At 38.7% G+C, this 18,103-nt stretch overlaps 1 protein-coding gene across 3 annotated transcripts in view; it reads right to left on the bottom strand.

Moving 5' to 3' along the window:
• Window positions 1-18,103, bottom strand: part of USP10 (ubiquitin specific peptidase 10) — a 65,157-nt gene that overhangs the window by 32,807 nt on the left and 14,247 nt on the right. For all 3 annotated transcript variants that reach the window (XM_053916128.1, XM_053916127.2, XM_053916126.2), the window contains 2 exons: window positions 7,077-7,145; window positions 55-115 (listed from right to left, as the gene is read on the bottom strand). In XM_053916128.1, coding sequence (XP_053772103.1) covers window positions 55-115; window positions 7,077-7,145 — 130 coding nt within the window. The remainder of the gene's footprint in view (window positions 1-54; window positions 116-7,076; window positions 7,146-18,103) is intronic.

The raw sequence follows: 18,103 nt of genomic DNA, 5'->3' as shown, positions 1-18,103 counted from the left end.
AGGTGCCCTGCCCACCCTGTACATATGACCAGATGAAGGAGAGAAACAGCTCACCATCAGGTAGCTCATCGGTAGCCTGTGTGCCACACAGAACTGCTCCATTGTATGGAGGAAGCTGCAAGGGGAATTGAAAAAATATTAATTCAACAAAATGGTAAAACCCAACATGTGCTACTTTATTAAAACATTTCATTAAAACTCTTTATCCATTTAACTTCTTCTCATGACATTTCTACTGAAATAACACAGAGAGACAGTACAATTAGATCATCTTCATTTAAGAAAAACTACCATAGGAATGCTTTTAAATATATAGTTATTAAACAGATTCAAAAGTGAGGCAAAAAAATTAAAAATAAAAATAAACTCTAATTGACAAGTAAATCAGCTAATAAATGCTTATGACATACGCTTTGCTTCACAGGATGTTAGTGACTCCCCATAAACCCCACAGCCACCTGTCTTTGTCCACTAGTAAGGATGACTCTTGGTGACCACCTGCACTGTGTTCACAATCAGCACATGTCAGCACAGCCAGCAGAGGCCAGGACCTGGCCCCTGAGCAGGGAGTGGAGAAAGCCCACTGGGAAGGAAAAGTCTGGGAATCGTGGCTCCCTTTTTAATACAATACCTTAAATAACAAAATTAAGGACTAAAAATCGCATTCCGTGTTTGGAAGAGATCAAGCACAATGGCAAGTGCCTGACCTCTGTAAAAAGCAGAAAGGCATAATAAATACATCAAAGTTTTCTCCTTCCTAGCTATTCCATAATACTTAAGTTGGAAATGTTTAAAATGGGTATGTTTAAGTTTGGGGAAGGGAGGCAGACAAATAATCGTTACCTGAAGGCAGAGCAGCAGAACAGAAACCAGTGCTCCTCAAAGGCTGCTTGCTCACCACAGCACTGGCAGTGCGGTGGCCCCATGACTGTGTGGGGCCCCACGTCTGCAATGTTTGGAGGTGCCAGGTAATTCTCACGTCCACTACTGTTAAGAATTTCTGCTTAAGTGGCTTCCTCAGCTGATTTCTCCAATTAACTCTTAGCAAGTGGATTCAGTAATCAGAGATAAAAGCTTATCATTTCAAGTGACCAAGTTCTCCCTCCAGAGAATTAACACAAAGGAGAAGCTATGCAGTGCTATTATTCAAAAGCAACTGACCGCATTCAGGACTTGAGAGCTGCACATATTTCCACCATGCAGGGGCACCCCAGTATTCTTCACACTGTCACAAGAGGAGAAAGCATTTTGTGTGTGGAGATGAACTACACTGGCCTTGCACATGAAGTGCAAAAACCATTCATTCCACACAGCACTCACTCACCCACACCGGGTGCCCCAGCATTTACCACTGGCGCAGGCCTATGAAGCAGAAAGGTGCATCTGAGGAAGCCACAAATTGGGGTCATGTCCCTCTGCAGTCACCAAAGAAGTTTAGCTGACTCCCATACACAGAATGCCTTCCCAAAATTTTCTAGCAGTGACACTGGGGTGCCCCCTGGTGATAGAAATCTATACAATTTGAAGGCACTAAAAATTCTGGGTTTTTTTTTAACCTCCCATTATTTCAAAATCTAGTTAAGTGGTAGAAGCAAGGATTTGAAAAGAGACCACCCAGCAGACTCCTGGGCAATACTGTCATTTTCTGTTAGTGTGTTTAACACACTAATTTTGATATGTTAATCTGGTAAGAGTGTAACTGTGGGAATTACTGTATGCTGGAATGAGTTCTGGCCCAAAAGAAGTATGAGTGAGTGAGTGAGCTGCTGCTTCTTTTTCTTCATCTTTTTTTTTTTTTTTTTAAACCTCTAGAGGCATATGGCACCTTTAACTGAACAAAACTTCCACCACTTATAAGAAGCACTTTAGTATATGGTAATTGGGTATAATAAATACACAACAGAATAAATTGTATTTATTGTTTAAAGTTTCCTATTATACAGCTACTTATAAGAATGCAAAATATAAAGGCCAAAGCAAGAACATAAAATCTCACACACAAAGGTGAACTGAGAAGTGTAAAAAACTGTAATCTAGTTATGTTAGACACAGTTAAATTACCTTAGTCTGAAATACTGCTAACAGTCTTGTTAAGACAAGACTTGGGACCTTTGCCTTGGCCAGTGTGGCTCAATTGGCTGGAGCATTGTCCAGGAGACCAAAAGTTCACAGGTTTGATTCCCAGTCAGGGCACATACCCAGACTGCAGGTTTGATTCCCTAGTAGGGGTTCCTACGTGAAGGCAATCAACTGTTGTTTCCTCTCTCTCTAAAACCAACGAAAATATGTCCTTGGGTGAAAATAAAAAAAAAAGTCTTGGGACCTTTGATATTTTAAAATCTTTTTGGTGCTGCCACAATTTGTTCTGGTATCTCAAAGACCTTCGCAAACCCTAAATCTCTCCTCTGAAATCTCCAAACCACTGAGAGTAACTGTCTTAATTCTATCACATCACACCACCCCCCCCCCCACACACACACACACTCACTCTCTCTCTCTCTCTCTCTCTCTCACACACCCCCATCCCACCCTGCATGTACTATGCTATCCTGGACTTGTTACTCAGTAGCAGGCTGAGGTTTATGTGTTGTCTCCTATGATGAGAGCCTGGGAGGTTTCAAGAGCAATTTGCATTGTCTCCCTATTTTTAACACCAATAACGTGATTATGACTGGGGTTCAAAACACAGTTATTCATAAGTTGACTGTATTTTTAAAGTTGGAGTAATTCATTTTTAAATCACCCTGGCTTCTAAACTAGAGCACAGCTTTAGAAAAGATAGCAATTACCTTTTAAAAATTGATATGGGCATGCCTCCTTTTACCGCACTTCATTTTACAAATGCTCTTTGCAGAGAATTCGAAGAAAATACATCAACACCGAGGCAAGACCCTCCCCCAGCAAAAAAGATTATTACCCACTGAAGTCTCAGATAATGGTTAGCAGTTTTTACCAACATATTATTTTTAATGAAGGTATGTCCATTTTTTTAGACAACACTACTGCATACTTACCAGACTAGTATAAACTTTTACATGCAATGGGGAACACAAAAATTCATGAGACTCACTTTTTACTCTAATATTTGCTTTGTGGCAGTGGTCTGAAAGGGAACCTACAATATCTCCCAGGAATGTCTTTAAGATCACATCAGCTCAACTTGTTTCTTCTGATTTTGTTAAAAACTGCTGACCATCCTATCTTGCCAGCGACAAGATTTCAAACAAGCAAACTAAAAAGAGACAAAACCTCTCAGCTGAAAGGAATGACGCTTTTGTAGACAGTGTTTTATATGTAAACATTTATGTTTTTTATGAATTGTTTATATTTTTACAAAACTTTTATATTTTTCATTTCTCAAATTTTTGTTTTTCAGTTCTTGGCCCCAAGTAAAGGGGGGGAAGTACTTTATCCAGTTCCTAGCAGCCAAAAAAAATACAGGAGGAATAGCGCTAGATTCTCATTTATGCTACGTGGTAGGAACAACACAGGTAGGAGACGCAATTATTTTACCAACAAGGTAAGAGGCCAGATGATTATGCAGAAGTGAGATAACATCATTCACACCCCCACCAATCCAATCACACATCACAATAAATAGTCTGTGTCCTACATATTACTATAATCCAAACACCCAAATTGTAAAAACTGAGGAGAGTAACTCAGCCTGTTCACATTATTTAGCCTGGACTTCCCTTTTGAGAGATACTGGACCACATGGAATTTTGATAGACAACACCTGTCATACCCTACCCTCCTACTCAATGCATGCTCAAAAGCAATTTTAAAAAAAGCCCTCACTGGTGTGACTCACTAGATTGAGTGCTGCTGGCCTGTGAACCAAAGGGTCGCTGGTTTGATTCCCAGGCAGGGCACATCCCTGGGTTGCAGGCCAGGTCCCCATAGGGGGTGTGCAAAAGGCAACCACACACTGATGTTTCTGTCCCTCTCTCCCTGCTTTCCCCTATCTAAAAATAAATAAATAAAATCTTAAAAAAACAAGAAGACCCCCAAACAGGCCCTGACACACTAAAATTTCTGGCATAATTCATTTTGATGACAGCCATTATTCCTTCAAATAAAAAGTCTGACATAACTTTATCATCAGCATCCTTCATATCTACCTACTAACATTTCTTACACTAGGTACCACACCATACATTAATGATTTCCCAACATGTCTATTAAGTAAATAAGCACTTTCCACTTTCAATTTTTTTTTAAAGGAACAATGAGATGGAGGATATCGCCAAGGTCACTGAATCTGTGTAAGTGGCAGAGTGAGAAAGGAACCCAGCTCTTCAGACTTGAAATAATGGTACATTTTCTACTTTCATACACAGGAAAACACATGTTTTTATTCTGACACTTACTTGCAAACAGCACTCGCAAACCCCACATATATGCACACACCTGAGAAAAGCTTTTATAAAGTACAGAAGTTGGGCTTTATCGTTTTTTAAAACCTTAATCATGTAGAGCACTTTTAGACTGTGTATTGTGGCAAGTACCACCATTGTTTTACTGTGATTCAAAGACAAATTATTTAAAACTTGAATCACTACTAGAGTTTATAGAGTAGACCTCAATTAACACTAATGCTTGGGGAATATGGGATCTGATTATGTTTTTTCTAATTAACTCATCAGAAAACACTAAACTTCAATCCTTAAATTTTACGGAATTTTAGAATGTGTAGATACATTTAATTGCCTTAGGAAACACAATATATAATTTAGCTTTCACTCTATCGTGGTTTGTATTCTTAGGTTCCTTGAGATCATAACTGTTAACATCAATGAATAGAAGAAATGGAGATGGCACTGAACTAAATTTATTCATTTTCTAAAATGAAAGGAGAAAACAAGTAACAAATCCTTTTTTATCTCTAAGCTTAAATAACACTTCCAATACGTTCTCATTTAATCACACCTCCATAACAAAAAGTTGTTTAGAATCCAAGAACCAAGGTGAAGAGTAAAGGACTTGCCAAGGTCATGTGTAAGGGGCCCAGACAAACCGCAACCCTGGCCTTTTGACCCCTATTCTAAATGGGGCTTCTCCTGCCCCATTTTACCAAATAAAACAATGCCACATGTAAATATTTAATATGGGCACAAATGCACAACTGTGTATATTTATTAAGGGACCTAAAATTAAGGGATTTAAAAGGCTAGTCAGGTTTCATTAAAAGTTAGCTAAGATTTTACTTGATATACTGTATACTTACTTCTCCCTTGTTTTTCCTTTCAATGAAATTTCAACAGTTTTTATATTTAAATATAAATCTGAAAAAATGTTCCAAGAAGTTTTTATCAAACTAAAACAGAAACCATTAATCACATAAAGAATGAACATAAAAGGAGACCTGAATAAATGGAGAAATGCCCCACAATCACATTTAGGGAAATTATCATAAAGATGTTAATTCTCCTACAAATTAAACACAATTTTAACACAATTCCAATTGAAATTTCAATAGGATTTTTCATGAAACTTGACATGCTGATCATAAATTCCTAAGGCAGAGTTAAGAACGAAGGAGCACCAAAGTAACTTATAAGTGTAAGAAGAATGTGTGTGCCCTGCTGGAAGACTGACTATAAAGTTGCAGCAATTAAAATATATGGTACTGATAGAGAGATAAATCAAAAGGCACATAGTATAGGAGACCCAGCATCAACCCAGCACACAGGAAGGAAGATGCGACCTGACAGGGCGGTACTAGACTTACGGGCCAAGTTCTCAGTAACGGTGCTGCCATGGTGGAGGGGTTGTGGGATGCCCACCTCACACATATGTAAAAATCAATACCTCAATTTCAGTTGCATTACATACTAAGGTAAAAACAAAAACCTGAAGTCTTTTAGAAGAAAAAAATGTCTTTATTACCCCAGGGAAGGGAAAAATTTCTTAAAGGTATTTTTTTAAAAACCAAAAATCCACAAACTATGAGGAAAAATGTCAATACATTTGACATTAAGGTGAAAAGTGTATTCCCCTTACCCAGGGAAAAATAAAAGTACATCATATACGAAGTTTAAAAGCTCTCATGCTAGGAAAAGATACCTTTAATATGCAAACCCAAAGATTATTAATCCTGTAAATTAGTAAGAAAAAGACAGATTACTTGATAAAAAAATAGGGACAGGGGACAGAGATTAGGTAATTCACAGGACTGGAAATATATATTGCCAACAAACAGTACTCAACTGTTTATAATCTGGGAAATGTCAATTAAAACTATGACGATCTATTTATAACCCATCAGATTAACAAAAATTTTAAGTATGCCTATACTAAGAATGAGCAAGATTTTTTTTGTTTTTAAATGAGATAGAGAAAAAGCACAGGCACTGCTGATGGGAACGCAGACCGTGAAAACCACTTAGAGATGAGCAGTCTCTAGTGAATCTGAAGATGTTTACCCCTTGCACAAGCCCGAAGGTCCACTCCTAGACTATATCCTGGAGAAACGCACAGGAGCATGAGAAGCCAAAACAAATGTTTTTTGCAACATTTTTGTAACAGTGGGAGAACTAAGACCTACATGGTCCTCAATAGTAAAAAGGATAAATTGTGGTGTGTTTAATCAATGGTATTGAACAACTGAAATCAAAGAGCAAAATGCATCAGTGTAGATAAATCTAAAGGACATTAGCTTAAGATAAACTACAAAATGAATATAGTATGAAACCATGTGACATTTCATATAAAAGAATACAATGTACTATCTATTGCTACGCACACATAGTAAAAGGTGAAAACCACAGTGAGAAAACAGTACTTAGCGGTTTCAGCAGTCATCATTTCTGGGGCAGGGGGAATGAAATGAAAGAGGGTGATGTATAATGGACATTTCTACTGTATCTGCAATGTTTGCTACTTATAAATATAGCTAAATGTTACTATTAGCTAAATCTGGTTGGTGGGTTAAGATGTTTCTCATATTAGTCTCTGCACTTCCCTGTACACTGGAATTCCTTATCGAAGAGCATAAATTAAAAAATCAAAATTAAAACATAACCATTAACTTTATTTACACATATACTCAATAAAACAAAGTTCTGTTTTACCTCAACTGAAGAGCGAGGAGTCACAAAGAACTGATTGAATTCATCAGGGCTAAAATCTCCAAAAATATACTGAAAAAAAAAAGAAAGAAAGAAAATCACTGATCACATAAACTACACATATTATACACTTTCAGGGGAAAAAAACACTACATATTAAATAATCACACGAAACATCTGGGTTAGAGTCCCCACAACCCTTTCCTAATTAAACAAATCAAAGGTCTGCAAGATGAGATTGCTAGGTGTCGTATTTTCCAATAACAAACAAGAAAATACTACTTAGCTTTTTCTACAAAACTGTCAAAGAACACTCTGAAATTGTTAAAGCTTATTTTGAAACAGGTCAAAACAGGTTTGTACACCAAACTCATAAGTAGAGTTCTGCTTACAGGAGAGTTTTTTGACTGACAAACATTTCCAGTTGTTCCGTTTACCTTGCTGCTGACTCATGCCACTACTTCCATTTCAGTTTTCTCTGCCATACATACTAAAGAAAAGCAGAAAATGTGGTTCAAATGGAAAGATAGGGAAATCCAAAAGAGGAAAATACTAATGATCTTAATGCTCTTTAAAAACATGTAATTTTTATCTTTAAAATTCACTGAAACCTGATGAACAGATAAACATATTACTTATAAACATAAACCTAGTTGTGAAACCCTAACTGCACAGAATTCTGAATGTGACTTTCTGGAAAAACAAATGGTTAAACTACATGGAAGCAAGTTTAACAAGTGCCTGGCAATTCATATTCTCCCTGGAGCTTCAAGAAATAAGTCCCTGACAAGAATCATTGTGACTACATTTCTACAAAAGAGAATCCCTCACTAATTATTTATTCATTTAATCGATTAACTATTTAGCAACCACTGAGTGCTAAGCACCATGATGGGTCCTAGGAATAAGGACGGTAAACAGAGTTGTGGTTCCTCTGCTAAAATGGAGCTGACGGTCTAGTCACCTGCAAGGGAATTTACAAGCATGTGATTAAAAAATAACCAGTAACTAAATATTACAAGAATGGGTGTTACCCATTATTATTATAAATGTGAATAAGTTAACAACTAACTCTCACAGCCTATTGATAAGGATGCATTGACATTCTGGGGGAAAACATTTCTGGATAGCTCTTTTGCAGAAGCTACCAAAATTGTAAATATATATTAAAAAACAAAAACATCTTGACACAGTATTTACATATACGTGCCAGGGCCCACAAAAAAACTGCACTGAAAATAATGTTGTGAAGCTTTTCCTTTCCAACCAGGGCCCAGCAGGATTGCTGCCAAAAGGGGGGTGGGGAGGGACGGTGAGAAGAAGGGCCATTCTATCATCAACAAAGCAGTCATCAGAGAATACACCATCGACATTCACGAGTGCATCCATGGACTGGGTTTCAAGAAGCATGACTCTTGCACACTCAGATCCAGAAATTTGCCATGACGGAGAGGGGAACTCCAGATGTGCCCACTGACACTAGGCTCAGCAAGCTGTCTAGTCCAAAGAGATAAGGAATGTCGCACACTATATTCGGTGTGGCTGTCCAGAAAACGTAATGAAGATGAAGAGCCACTATATGAGCTCTACAGATTGGTTACCTACAAACCTGTCACCACTTTCGAAAATCTACAAACAGTTAATGTGGATTAGAACTGCTGATTGTCAAACAAATTAACTGGGGGAGAAAGTAATGGTGAAAATAAGCAGAGTCCCACAACAATTTAGAAATACTTTCACTGTGAGCTCAGTAAGCTCTGAGGGTCTTTAGCATCTTCAACACTGGAAAAAGCTCACACTGATTTCACTCAGGCAAGAAAAAGGTATCTTTGTGTGATAACAAAGAAGAAAAAGGTGGAGGTGAGATGTAGGTAAAGAAATGATACTGCTGACTGCTATTCCTTTATAGTCCTATTACATAGATCTTTAAGTCTAAATAAAAGCCTCCAAATTTACTCAGGAGAAAACAAAAACTCAAGCCACAGACCAGGAAAAAATATTCCTCTTTCTCACATCAATGTTTCTCTTCCTCTCTATTTCCCTCCCTTTCCCTCTCTCTAAAAATAAATAAAATCATTAAAAAAAAAAAGTCTTGACTGGTGTGGCTCAGTTGTCACCGGTTCAATTCCTGGTCAGAGCACATGCCTGGGTTGCAGGTTCAGTACCTGGTCAGAGCATGTACAAGAGGCAACTGGTTTCTGTTTCTCTCTCACTTTGATGTTTTTCTCCCTCTTCCTCCCTCCTTTCCCCTCTCTAAAAATAAATAAATAAAATCTTAAGAACAAAATATTCCTGACAATACCAGCTGCTCATGAGGTGGAGCAACTGGACCACTTTTCATGGCTGATACAGATGCAGAAAGGTAGTCCCTTTGGAAAAAGAGTTCGGTAGTTTCTTATAAAGTTACTTACTGCCAGGTTCTTCCCCAAGAGAAATGAAGAACTATGTCCATTTTTTAAAAAATCCTGTCTACTGATATTTACAGCAGCTCTATTCACAATTGCCAGAAACTATGAGCAACACAAATGTCCATCAAGAGATGGATATGGTACATCTATGCAATGAAATCAGTACTCAATGACTGTCAAAAGGATCATGCTAAGTGAAAGCAGCCACACTTAAAATGCTGCATGTTGCATGACCGCACTTGCCTAACATTCTATGACAACACTATACAGACAGAAAGCAGATCAATGGTGCCAAGGTCTGGGCAAGGACTGATTACAGAGGGGCACAAGGGAACTTTTTGGATTGATGAAAATATTCATCAAAGGAAAAGCCTGGTGGAGAAACAGTGACCTTTCTAATTGCCAAGAAAACACACACTCATTAAAATACCAATGATTTCAGTCCTCACATATGAATGGACACCAAAGTGAAGAAAAATCAACAGCAATAGAAGTAATAAACATGAGGGGAAAGCCCTGACCAGGTGGCTCAGTGGGTTGGAGCATCATCCCATACACCAAAATGTTGCGGGTCCAATTTCCAGTCAGTGCACATACCTAGGTTGCAGGTTTGATTCCCTGTTGGGGTGTGTACATAAGTCAACCAATCGATGTCTGTCTGTCTCTCTGTCTCTCCTCCCTTCCTCTCTCTCTCAAAGCAGTAAAAAAAAAAAAAAAAAAAAAAAAATCCTCAAAGGAAGATTTTTAAAAAGTGATAGGGGAAATGAGTAAACCCAGCAAACACAAGAAACAGAACTTTTTTAAAAATCTGTATTCTTAAAGAGATTCTGGCAGATCAAATAAACAGACTGCCAGAGAAAAGACCTATCAGAAAGCAGAAAGTGTTGGAAAGGAGAAAATTATTAACTTTAAATTACTAAATTTAAAAAGTCAACTAAGAATCACTGAAGTAGAATTACATTGTTTTATTTAATATAAAGAGTAGAAATATTATGGTAAAAGAGGTCCATTTTATCTTCCCTTATGAATAAGAACCCTGTGTACTTTATTTCAGAATGTGGGAAAGATGCCTAAGAACGATAACCAAAATGTTCCACAGGACAGCTAGGTTATTTTCTTTAGGCAAATTTTCTTCCTAGAAAACTGAAAATAAAAATGAAACGCTCACGTATCTAACACACTTTCTTATTTGAGTTCATATACAATCTAAAGTCTTTTTAGAACAGTGATCTTGTCAATCTAGTAAGAGAACTCAGATTCCAAATAGTCTAATAAACCTGTCAGTAAGGATGGAGAAGAGGGTGAGAAGAAACGTGAGCCCAAGCTCCTGACCACACAGACTTCCCGCACTAGCTGGCTGGGAGCAACCTCCCAGCCAACAGAATGCTTAGAAAGGTTCCAGGGAAAGACTTTTCTCCCCCCATTACTTTCAATTGTACTATTTTTACTTAATTCTTTATTTTTAAAGTATTATTTGAAAAAGTTTGCAACAGATTCTAGATGTACTTTTATTAAAACTTCTTATCAATAATTTCTCCGCAGTTACACATACCTTCAATCTGATTAAAAATTAACTGGGGGAAAAATGAGGAAGCGTTTCATGTATGGGTGGTGAGAAATCTCCAAGATACTGTCAAATAAAGAAAGTATTTTTTGGGAAAAAAAGAGAGGCAGAGAGAAAGAGCTATTGGCATTTGCATGAAGAGACAGTGGAAAGGGAACCCCAAAGGGAATGTAACCATTACCTATATGGAGCTGCAGGGAAACCAAGAGAAGGTAGTGAAGAGGGAGTGATTTCTTAGTGCAGGGGTGTCAAACTCGTTTTCACCAGGGGCCAACATCAGCCTTGCAGTTGCCTTCAAAGGGTCGCACATAATTTTAGGACTGTATAAATGTAACTACTCCTTAACAGTTAATCGAGAGCTCGGCACTGCTGCCGGGTGGAAACAAGGTGCTGGTCTGGATAAAACAAGGTGGAGGGCCAGATTCGGCCCACGGGCTTTGTGTTTGCCACCTGTGTCTTAGTGTACATCTTTTCAGAGTTTTTAGGTCTTAATCACATAAATACCTTATCTAGTCAAAAATTAATTGCAAAAAGTCACCCTGGCCAATGTGGCTAAGTAGGTTGGAGCACTGTCCCATAACCAAAAGGTTTCGGGTTCAATTCCCAGTCAGGGCACATACCTAGGTTGAGGATTGATCCCAGTTCTGGGCATAGGCAACCTCAGGCCAGGTGCCGATCCCAGTCTGGGTGTGTACAGGAGGCAACCAATCGATGCTTCTCTCTCTCTCCCTTCCTCTCCTTCTAAAAGCGATAAAAAAAAAATGTCCTCGGGTGAGGATAAAAAAACTAATTGTAAAAAGTAAATGAACAGAAATCATTGTACAACTATTCGTATATACCCATTTTGCAGAGAAGTTGTAAGTCTGCACCTGTGTTATCTTCAAGAACTGACTGACAAAAAAGATTAGAGCTTGATGAAAATATTTACTCCAAAAAAGACACCATAAACAACTGCTAACTACCAACTATGCAATGCTAGAATATTTTAACACTTGACAAATGGCTAAACTGGAGCTGTTTTAAACTCCAATGTAACTTCTTTTAACCCTGGCTCACATATAACAATAAACAAATCTATCAAAATACACATCAATCACATCCTCTTGTCATAATCAGATTTATTTTCAATCCTTAAAATGCACAAATTTCCGAAAGTAAGCAGTTATTCTTCACCAATACAAGATACAGTTATTTCAATTTTATGACTGAGACAACGGGACTGAGAAGAAGCTGGTACCAATGGTTATCAGCATCTCTGCAAGGTGTCCACCACCCTGAGGAGTTTTGGTTGGGATTTCCACTTCCTGTAAGAATGAGTATTCTCCATATGTTCATGGAAGAAATGAGGGGTAAGGAGGTACTATTGTACTGTTTTTATTTTTTGCAACTTTTATAAATTTGAAATTATTTCCAAAAAATGAGTTTTTAAAGTTAAAGCTGAAAACCGTTAAGGAAAATCTTTCACTCTCTCTCGTGAAACATTCTACTTCCTCTAGAGGATTAACATTTTAAAGTCGATTTTTAGTTTAAAAATAATGTTTGGGTAAAAAAAAAAGATTCTGTGCCTGACTTCACCAGATTTATAATCAGTGGGGAAGAAAATGCCACTTACCACAAGAATTACTTCGTCCTGTAAGAGCAGAGCGAGATAAAACATATGACAGTTACAGTATTTTGCCATGTATAGTAACTGCATACTTGGTTATAATAATGGGTATAATAATCCCGTGTATAATGCACACAAAACGCGGGTGTGCATTAATACACAGGAGCACATTACACATGGCATAATATGGTAAGTTCGCATGGGAGATTAAACAACAGGAATTACAAGTACTGGGTTAACCAAAGTCTTTCTGTTTTTTTCTGTATGACAGCTCTAGTAACAGCACTTAGTTGTCTCTCACTTCTTTGGAAACAATTTTGCTAGATTGTATTGTGACAGCTGTCATAACAGCCGCCCGTAACAAATGCAAACATCAGTGTGTATTTTTTAAAAAAACTTATCAAAATTGGTTAATTTTTGTGAAGCCATTTTAGTATTGGAAGATAGAAGAAAATATGCAATATTTTTGGCATATTATGCTTTGTTATTTCAAAATGCAACTGAAACACATAAAAAGAACTGTGCAGCGTATGGAGAAGGAGAAGGTGCTGTGACTGATCGAACGTGTCGAAAATGGTTTGCGAAGTTCTGTGCTAGAGATTTCTTGCTGGACAGTGCTCCATGGTCGGGTAGAACAGTTGAAGTTGACAATGATCAAATCAAGACATTAATTGAAAATGTTATACCACACGGGAGATGGCCAATATACTCAAAATATCCAAATCAATAAAGTTATTGGTGGAAATGAAAAATGTGTATTTCATTTCACAGAAAAAAACTACACTAACTTTTTGGCCAACCCAGTATGTGCATTTCCAAAGCTTGGTGCAGGGCTTAGCACACACAGATGCTTGATAAACGGGTGCTGCGAGGATAAAACAAAACAAAGTGCCTGAAGTTCCTCGGTCTGCCACAATGCAGTACGAAAATATTCATGTCGTTAATAACTCCACTCTTCTAATAGCTTTATCAAATACACAAGTAAGGCAAAACTGGAAACTGCCCTAGTTTTTAAGCAACCCTGCCAATGTCAGATGAAAAATGGAGTCAAGAAAGCTACATCCAGTGCTCCTTTCCCAGCTGCTATGACACCCACAGGAAAGGCCTGCAGTCAGGGAAACACACCATAAGGCCTTCCAACCTCCCCCACACCCCTTGAGGAAACGAGCCTGGCTCTTCACCTCGACCAGGAAGAAAGCTCAGTTCCCCCTCATCTGCAACTGACCCCAGCTCAGGCTTTCAGAACTCCCACTGTTCTTGTGTCTGATTATTCTCTGATCCTTTCCAGGAAGGACATGAAATATATACATGCAAGAAATACTTCAGGAAAAAGGGGGCATGCCCACAACACAGTTTGGATGGAAACAAGACACTGCAGCGAAGCACAGCCCCTGGGCATAGCTGTGCTGGGTTTGTCTTCTGGAGAAGATCAGAGGCCAGCATCAGAGGGCCTGGGTCAGTAAAACCTGGGGAAAGGGTTGGACAAAACTGTAAATACCAGTGTTTGTGCTAGAGGAAAAACAAAGATTTTCAGCCCAAGGAAGGTGAGGAGAGATGTTTCCAGTCCCCCTGCAGGTTCTCCACAGATCGAAGGGCCACAGAAAACACCACTTTAGAGCACAGCACCAGGGGGCACTGGAGTACAGCATGCTGAGTCTCCAGTCAAGCTTCGAAAACTTTATCTCTACAAGTGGGAGTACATTTGCAGGGTGCCACCAAATCAACAATCTCTGCTTTCAAAAGGATTCATGGAAACAGAAGAGCAGCCACTGGGGTAAAAATCATGATGCAAAGGCAGTGATCAATACACTTTGCTGCACGTGCACTGTACATCACATGTTCCACGGTGGTCGGACAGCGAGGACCCCGCACCCAGGAACGACTCCCGTGTACAGACCCAAAGCCAAGCCTCACTGGATGATATGACAGAACCAAGTCACAGCTAAAAAGAAGCCAAGGAGAAATACAAAGCTGTCTCCTCCCCAGTTTCCCCACCCAAGGAAACTGAATTTGGGATATGAGAAAGGACTAATAAACCGTTCCCAGTAATAAAAGCCTCAATCTCATCTCTAAAATGAGGGGATGCTGGACTAGACAACCTCCAAAGCTCTTCCCTGTTCCCAAAGGATCTCCTGGACCTAACAAGGACTAAGAAACACAGGTTTAGAAATATTCTCAGATGAATACAGGCTACCACACGGATCCCCTCTGAAAACATGACGCTGAGCAAAAGAAGCCAGACTCAAAGGGCCACGTGTTTGTGAGATTCCATTCACATGAAATGTCCACAGGAGGCAAATCCCTAGAGACAGAAAGTAGATTGTGGTTGCCAGGGGCTAGGGAAAGAGGGGAAATGGGGGGAGGGGCAGCACACTGCTAATAGGTATGACGTTTTTGTAATGAAATGTTCCAAAATTGCACAACTCTTATTATTCAAATGGATGAATTTTATGGTATGTGAATTATATCTCAATAAGATACATGTAAGTAAAAAATCAGGTCAATACTGCATAAAAAAAAAATTTAATTTCTTTACTAAATTCTATTGATCACAGTCCCATACTTAACAGATGCTAAATCTATCTACTGAACAGTCACAGGGCGCTTTCAACTTTGGAAAATGTGTGAGTGGCATCTGGGGATAACACTGTTTAAACACTCAATGCACAGCAGACATTTCGTTGACTTAATGATATGCATGAGCACCAACTATCCACAGTGAACTGTGCTACTTTATGAGAATAAACTGTGAATTAGACAAACACAGGGTCAGGACTCGGTGACATTTACAGTTTTGTCACAGTGCAAGTGGACTGACTACAAGTTGCAATAACTTTTACAAATGGCAAAACAAACAGACAAACAAAAAACAGACTAAAGAAAGAGGGAGGCAGAGAAAGGCTTGTGTCTTGACTTGGGCTGTAGCAGAATTCTGCTTGACTTTCCTGGGGCACAGGGGTCCTGAAAATGGATAGACTGTGTACCAAAGCCACTGCTACAGACAGCGTTTCTTCTTCTCAGGATTCAAATGTCAAAGTACTGCAACTGAGTGTCTAATTTTGTATGGTCTGTGTAACTCATTCTGACTATTAAAGTCCTATCAAAAGGTAATTCTCTTGGGGGAGGTAGAAAAGGGTATGAGGGGGATACATGGTAATGGAAAACATAAATAAATAAATAAATATAAAAAATTTAAAAAACAATACCCTCTCACCTTTCAAAGTAGGAATTTTAATAGGTTTGCTCTGTATACTTTAGGTGCTTTCTTGGCTATTCTGAGCTAAAACTTGTTTTGATAGGCTACATTTCCAAATTGGAAAACATGATTCATTTTAACAGGACACCACTTTTACCAATTGCCCATATCTGCATGAGTTACATTACACAATGGCAGTTAAATTTTAACTTGCTTTGCTCTAAACTAGTATTAAATAGCAAGATGAAAGAGACAGCCCAATTATTCAATAACTTGCTATATAGAAATTTTATCACATGGAACAGAGCTGACAAATTAGGGAATGAATTCAGCGCAGGTTATTTGGTACATCCCTACTGAAAGTTCAATATTCCACCTATTTTCACATCCATTACAAACATCTCCTGCTAATCAGTGGAGGGAGGGAAGATAGGGTAGGGGCAAGGGGAGGGAAGGAGGGAAGGAGGGAAGAAGGGAGGGGGCGAGGAGAGGGGGGAGAGGAGGGAGGCGATAAAAAGCAAAAGTCAATACAAAAAGAACCTGAAAAAGTATGGCCCTTGAACAACCAAGGTTCAAACTACACAGGTCTACTTACTTGGATTTTTTCCCAATAAATACCTGTACTTTTGATCCGTGGTTGGGAGTTCTCAGACACTGAGGGTTGACCATATGCCGAGGGGTAACTTAATTTTGGGGAGTCAAAAGTTATATACGACTTTTGTCCTGGCTGATCTGGCTCAGTGGATTGAGTGCTGGCCTGCAAACCAAGGGCTCACAGGTTCAATTCCCAATCAAGGCACATGCCTGGGTTGCGAGCCAGTTTCCCCAGTTAGGGACCTGTGAGAGGCAACCAATGGATTTTTCTCTCACACATTTGATGTTTATCTTTCCCTGTCTTTCTCCCTCCTTTCCCCTCTCTCTAAGAAGTAAATAAATAAAAATCTTTAAAAAGTTACACACCAGTTCTGACAGTGGGAGTCAGAGCTCTGACCCCTGCATTGTTCAAGGGTCAAATGCAGTTCTATCTCTGAGGGGCCAGGGATGAATGAGAGGCCAGGTTGAAGGGGGGCACAAGGGAAACTTTGGGGAACTTTTGGGAGTGATGGAAATGGCAGAAATGGTTATCTTGCCTGTGGAGGTGATGACAAAAATATATACATATGTTAAGTTCATCAAACGCTATACATTTGAAATGGGTGAAATTCACTGTACATATACTATTATGCCTCCAAAACAGGAACCAAGTTAAAGTCATTCGTAACGCTAGCAGTTAATGCAGTACTTAGCATATAGTATGTGCTTAAAATACCTCTGCTGAACAAGTGAGGTCAGGAAAATGAAAAGAGAAAAGCCACAACAAATAAAGTTCTCAGGATAAGGAATGATAACCTCTGCATACTCACAACAAAAATTTAACAGGACGGTTCTGACTGGTTTTTGTTTTTAACTATTACCTGAGAAGATCTAGCCAGGAGTACAATTTTCATCTTTAAATATAATTAAGATGTAACATCTGATTTTTAAATATAACATTTAAATATCATCAGGGAAATTAAATTCAGCTTTACAGAAAGCTTTAAAATACCTATTTTGACCACATGGTCTCCCTAACTAAGGAAAAGTCAACTTTTAAAATTTTAAATCTACAAGAAAAAAAAGGTGGGGGGTGGGGCAGGGAAAGAAGATCCTGGATGTGATCAGAAAGTATCAGGGCAGGTCAGCCTTTTAAAAACCCATTTTTGCCCTGAGCAGCATGGCTCAGTTGGTGGAGCATCTGTCCGCGGTTCCATCCCAGTCAGGGCATACCCTGGGCTACAGTCCCAGTCCCCGGTGGGAGCCTGTGAGAGGCAACAGACGATGTTGCTCTCCTTCTCTCCCTCCCTGGAGTGTTTTCTTAAGAATTTCTTGTCCTCCTCTCTTTTTTGTTTAAACTTAAAAAAAAAAAAAAAAAGACCATATTTCATTAAGAACTACCTATTTGCACTCAGATTCACTTTTCTGTCATAAACATGGACTCATATCCCTGTGGACAAAAAATTATTTCCTTTTAGATTTATGTACAATAGAGTGACAATACCAAGTACTGATGAGGATGTGGAAAAAGGGGGAATTCTCATGCACTGCTGGTGCCATGTGGAAAAGCCTGGCAGTTTCTTGTAAAATAAAACATACTGTATGATCCAAAAGCCCACTTCTAATTATCTTACCCGTGAGAAATAAAAACGTATGTCCACACGCAGACTTGTAAAATGAATG

Source organism: Desmodus rotundus, chromosome 12, assembly GCF_022682495.2.
Source record: "Desmodus rotundus isolate HL8 chromosome 12, HLdesRot8A.1, whole genome shotgun sequence".
Lineage (NCBI taxonomy): Eukaryota > Metazoa > Chordata > Mammalia > Chiroptera > Phyllostomidae > Desmodus > Desmodus rotundus.
This window is presented reverse-complemented; position numbering and strand designations above follow the sequence as displayed.